This window comes from Nylanderia fulva, unplaced genomic scaffold (assembly GCF_048542155.1).
Source record: "Nylanderia fulva isolate GAGA-0341 unplaced genomic scaffold, ASM4854215v1 Scaffold901, whole genome shotgun sequence".
NCBI classification, from domain to species: domain Eukaryota; kingdom Metazoa; phylum Arthropoda; class Insecta; order Hymenoptera; family Formicidae; genus Nylanderia; species Nylanderia fulva.
Genome location: NW_028191029.1, coordinates 31,577 through 37,792, shown reverse-complemented (window position 1 = coordinate 37,792; position 6,216 = coordinate 31,577). Strand labels below are relative to the sequence as shown.

At 27.2% G+C, this 6,216-nt stretch overlaps 1 protein-coding gene across 1 annotated transcript; it reads right to left on the bottom strand.

Moving 5' to 3' along the window:
- Positions 1 to 457: 457 nt before the first annotated feature.
- On the bottom strand, positions 458 to 1,254 carry LOC146719650 (uncharacterized; the record flags this gene model as incomplete). Its single annotated transcript, XM_085489899.1, has 3 exons — positions 1,188 to 1,254; positions 787 to 1,004; positions 458 to 560 (listed from the first exon to the last, which is right to left on the bottom strand). Coding segments are annotated over exons 1-3 (388 nt in total), but the record flags the coding sequence as incomplete, so codon positions are not given.
- Between the last annotated feature and the right edge of the window lie 4,962 nt (positions 1,255 to 6,216).

Genomic DNA, 6,216 nt, shown 5'->3' with positions numbered 1-6,216 from the left:
TGATAAATAGTTAAATTGAGGTATATTATATATAACTTACAAATCTCGGTCAAATCTCTGCTTGGCTAAAATTAGCCATCTTGCAATTATATCCTCAACTTCCTTATTTGTAAATTGGTTCTTGAAGTTCGCGCAGCATTTAACAACAAGTTTAAACAGATATGTGTGGTTATAGATTATATAAAAATTTAAAGCGACTTAATTTTATATATATATATGTATATATGTATATATACTATTCAAAAAATTATTATATATCCTATGATTACATATTATTGAATAATGATATTAGAGTTCTAATAGCATCATCCAATATAACCATGGCATAGAATGCTATATATAAGTGTCAAAACTATGTCAATAAAAACATTTCTGTGATTAAATATTTATATACTTACTTATGATTACCTATAGTAATGCGAAGATTTTTAAAGCATTTTTTCAATTTTGCACCGACCACAACTATATTCCATTGCTAATTTATTTGTTAAAATATGTTTCATCATGTACGAAATCACATCATGATGATCCTTACCTCCTAAAAAGCTCAATTGTCTTGTCTAAAAATATAAAATAATTTAATTAATATTAGTTTATGATCTAAACATATCAAAATAAGAAACATTGTTTTCTCTTATAAAAAAAGTTAACATTACTTTCTTTAACTTCTTTAAACTTATTTAACATTATATAAATAATAAATATGTCCAAACTATTGCTTTTTTTATAAGACATTTCAATAAAATGTTTCTAATCGTAAGTATAAAATGATAATTTTGTATATACCATTTTTGCAGCAACACATTTGTTTTTTAATTGATTATCAATTCTCTGTAATTGTTCTACGGTATCTGCTGGCAAATCGAAATCATAATGTTCATTTTTTTTTAAATTTGTTTCCTCATTTTTTCTTATGTGATTATCCAACTTTATTAAACGTTCATCAATTGTTGTAAGATTTAACAATACTGCATTTAGTTTCCTGATAATTAAATTATGAAAATCTGCAAAAATAATTGACACATATTATTGTATATCTACTCATTGTCAGATTATATAAATATTACGAATTATATACCATTTTAAATATATGTTTACAGTAATATAAATAAAAAAAGTTAAAACTTTAATATATATATATGGTAAGCTTTTACAAAAATTTAAAATAATAACAGATATATTTTTACCTAAATCAATCTCAGCATTACAAGTATCGGATGTAGATATTGTATCTGAATTTTGTGGAACTGTCATCTTTATTTGCTGTTCGATGTTCTTGTGAACTTAGATTTACTATATGTAACTGCAGACTTTTTAGGACTGAATATTAATTATTTTTTCATTACTTATTTGTATCGGAGCTTAGTTATTTTCTTATAATTTTTTATCAGTGGTTTTTTATTTCATAAGTCATTTTGCTTTTATTTAAATCGTTTGATATATTAGAAGCTTCACTAAATCATTGCTTGTGTCAGTTCTATCGAATTATCAGAAGAACTTGAAATTTTTTTTACTCGATTCATTTTCTTATCACCTTGTATTAATGGTGTCCTTATTTCACAGATTTTGCTCTTATTTATTGTTAAAGCTTTTGGTGGTATTAGGAAAATTATCTAAACTCTAAATCATTGCGATTTTTAATTTATTGATGCTTGTGTCGCTTGTATCAGAATTATCAGGAGATGAACCTGTATTTTTTTTTGCTCGTGGATATCTCGATTTTGTGAGGTTATTTCCATCATCACCATCTATATCGGATATTTGTTCAGCTAAATTTAAGTTTGTCTATAGCTTTATCATATGTATCTAAAACGTATAAAATTTTTGAATATTAAAAATTAGATTTTGTTTTTATATATTTTATAATCAAATATCACTTAACATTTAATTTTAAATATATCTTTTCATACATCTATATTATAATTGTAATGTTAATATAATTTTTGATAAAAAAATAAAATCACATTTTTGAGATTACTAACCGCTGCTACCAAAAATACGGATTATTTTATATAATTGCCAATCATCAGAAGGAGATATTCTTTTCATAATTGCTTTATTTATCTTAATTTGACTTGTATATGATGGCCATTTACATTCCTTATTATTTTCAGTTAACCATTCAGAAGGAACAATTTGTAAACCATCTTCGAACTCCACAATATTATACGCATAATAACTGTAAATAAAATTGATCAGCATTGAAATTATAAATAATCTATGATGTAAATATATGTATAAAATGTGACGATAATAATAATAATAATAATAATAATAATAATATTTGCAATTTATATTAGAGTATTATAATTACGTTTAATTATTTAATTACAAATGCAAATTAATATTAAACATGTATTATTCAGTTGTGTGTAACATCGGAAATATAATATAATTTTTTTTATAAGGCATTTTCAACATTTTTGCTCTAATTTTATCAACTCCCATGTCTGAAGATGAGAATATTCAGACATGATACCAATATTTAAAGTTAATGACGAAATAGGCTGTGTATATAAATCTTCCACTAACACAAGTATTTGCCAATAGCATACATTTTATTGTCATTAGATTTAATGAAATTTAAAATTGACATTATTTGTCCATTTTCAAAAGAAATGCAATTATTTTTTGGATCATCACAGTTAATATAATATTGATTATTGCAAAAAATTTTATATTGTTGTACAGAAATGAAATCTTTCGTAATAGGACCATCACAATGAGAGCGTGTAAAACATTTTTCCATATCGTATGAATTTGAATATATTTTGAATGTTTCATTATTATGTATTGTCTCAAGTTCTGCAAATCTTCTTGTTAATTGCTGTAATGGTTGGTTAGTTTTACGAATTAATTTCTTTAACGTAGACATATAATTCTCAAATTTAAATGCACTAAATTTATCCAGAGCACCAAATTGTTTTACGTCTGCAGCAAGATGTAATAAATTATAAATATTATGTGAAATATATTTAGAACCGTAGATAACTTGAAATGATGTTACAAAATATTTTAATAAATTTTCTGCATATTCTATAATAGAAGTTTGATATGTTAAGTAGGATGTGCAAGAATTGTGATTGCTACATGTAATGTTAGAAAATTTAAATATACATTTCTTGTAGTATTCTTTCAATATAATAGGACCTGTATATAATAAAATTGCCGATATTCTGTGGCTTTCCAATGTTTGATATACTTTAATGATCTTGGTTTTCGAGCAAAATCAGAAGGAAATAATTGCGTACTTTATTAGTTTCTTAGAAATTTGTTCTTTGTCTGAATTTGATAATCTTTTCTTAAGTGGTCCTGAAAGCCATAACATAATAAGTTTACGCATAACACCCAAACATACCAGGTGCATATAATCTAGTGGCACATTGTAACTAAGCCTAGATTTGGTATATTTTTTAAAATTGTGTCACCAGTTTGATAATCAAGATTATAAGATCCAGTAAAAAATTCTTTATCATTACGTAACATCATATTAGATGTGTATGGAAAACATATATGTCCTTCTATATTATCACCTTCAATAATGCATTTAGTGCAACTATTATATCCAGTGTGTCCTTTTACATTTAAAATAAATGATTTAGCAGGAGCGTCACAAATTATTGCTTTAATTTCGACTTTTATGATCTGTCCCTCATAATCAATCCCATTATTTATAAAAGCAATAGCATCACCTACAAACATTTTTAAAAACTCATTTGCATTTTTTGGTTTTCCTTCACCATAATATAAGGCAATGACATATACATTGTTTATAATATTATCTGCACATAATATTGGCCATAAACTCTTTGTGGAAGACTTATATATAGGTAAATCATCAATATTTATAAATAATTGAATGTTATCAAGAGCAAAATTCAATCTTTTACGTTCTTCAATAATTTTTAGAAGAGCTTTTTCGAGACCTAAGTGACAGTAATCTCCGTTTTCAATTTGTATAATTTCAGTTGATTTAGGAGTTTGCAATAATGTACGTGGATCTTTAGGCAAAGTATAATTAGTGTGTGTTTGCAATATCTGTAAAAGGTGACGGAGTGATTTGAGTGATATCTTTTCTTCAATAGCCCATTTACTTATGTCATGTATAAAAGTTTCGTTATCATTTAAACACAGATTTTCATAATTGTTATCGACTATAGCTTGCAGCTTATTTGCATCTGTGTAATTTTGTATCATACAGGCATTATTTTCATTCAGAAAGTTAATATTATTTTCATCATAATATTGATTTAGATTTCTATCTGAGTATACTTTATCAGAATCACATAAAGACGAAGCATTCTCATCAACAACAATTAGTTGATCATTATTATTATTAATTATTGCCATAGAATCCGCAGAATCAGTCTGATGAGTTATCATATTCATATCTGTTACTGTGTTTCTTGCAACTAATCTTCGTTTATGTCTTGCACTATAAAATATTGAGTGTTTTCGTTTGCGACCCATATTTTTCACAAAAATATATTTTTTTTCCTAAATATACATATACAATGAAAAAAAGATATCTTGTTACAATAAATATGAAAAAAATATAAGACAAACATAAGATAAAAAATGTTGTATATACTAACCTTAATTTTTATGTTGATGTTTTTCACTTTGTTAAATCACTTCTTATTGCTAAGTGATCTTCTGAGATCACTTATTTTGAGTCAAATGTCCTCTTATGCAAATAAAAACACGTGCTGGTACACCAACAGACTGCGTATACGCTGCAGAGCGTTTTGGGCAACGTGTACGCGCCTACACGGTCACGCTTGCATTAGGATTAGGTAAGATTAGGTTACATTAAGTAGCGTCCATTAACGGTGACGTGTTGATTCTTTTACTTTTAGAACAAATCAACGTCAAGTCTTGACAAGATGACAACTTAGCAGTCATTCTGCTGAACGCGACTATTTAAAGAAAAATATTTCAAATAAAAGTTGTTTGATTCAAAGGAGGTCATAAAGTAGATGATGCCCTTTATTTGATGAATATTTTAAGAGATATTTGAAGTGGTGTACGTGTTATTTTAAATTGGACACCCTAATATATATTAGTTTATAGCAGTAAATAAATATAAATAAATAAATATAAATTTTTATTAAATATATTATAAATTAAACTTTATTTTTCTAATTTTAATTGTTGATCGTCACAGCACAACATCTTTAATGATGTCACTGTGACATTTTCTTGCTATGACAGATTTTTTATCATTATTGTTACAGTTCGTGATATACTAGTTATATCAATGTGACATTTTGATGATATCACTGTAACATCATAAAGATGTTGTGCTGTGACGATTAATATAGATTTCATCGTCACAGCAGAACATCTTTATGAGTCACTGTGGACATTTTCTTGCTATGACACGATTTTGTTTATCCTTATTGTTACATTTCGTGATATACTAGTTATATAATGTGACATTTTAACAATGATATCACTTACAATTGTGATTAATGATATCACTGTTACCTTCCAATAATCTCACAATGACATCACAGTGACATACATTTTTTTGTCACCTTGTGACTCTATTGTGAGCTTATTGTGATGTCACTGTGACATTTTTTGCTATGGGGGTAATAATAAAAATTGGAAGTTTGTAAAAATTGATGACCTTTCTCGACATCTTCACTGAGGAAAAATCGTTTCTAAATTGGCCAGAGAATCTAACACTATCTGTTGGACATTACCCGAATAATATATCGTGTATATGGTGACATCTCACTGAAAATGCTCGAGAATCATGCACGTGATAGACACATGATAAATACATGCACGCGTGTTCGGTCACAGGATGAGCAGCCGATATACAATACTCACTCTCTCGTCAGACGTGTATAAGTTAACGTGCCTGCGGACTTTTATATAAATCAGAATATATATCTATAAAATAATATCTAGTAGCCATTGCAGTTATACCATTCAAGTGTGCTATATCGTCGCGGAATGTGTTCGTGATTAACATTTAATTAAATCATAACTGGATTCTCAACAGGTTATGGGCCCAGGATCAAATTAACGTGCTCAGTAATAACATAATTAAGTGTGAAAAACAATGGCGGAAACAACACGCATTTCCATCGCGAAACTTGATAACGATAATTACCAATTGTGGAAATACAAAGTTGAACTACTGCTAATAAAGGAAGACCTATGGGATGTTGTAAATGAAACGCCACCGGAAATTATCACTCC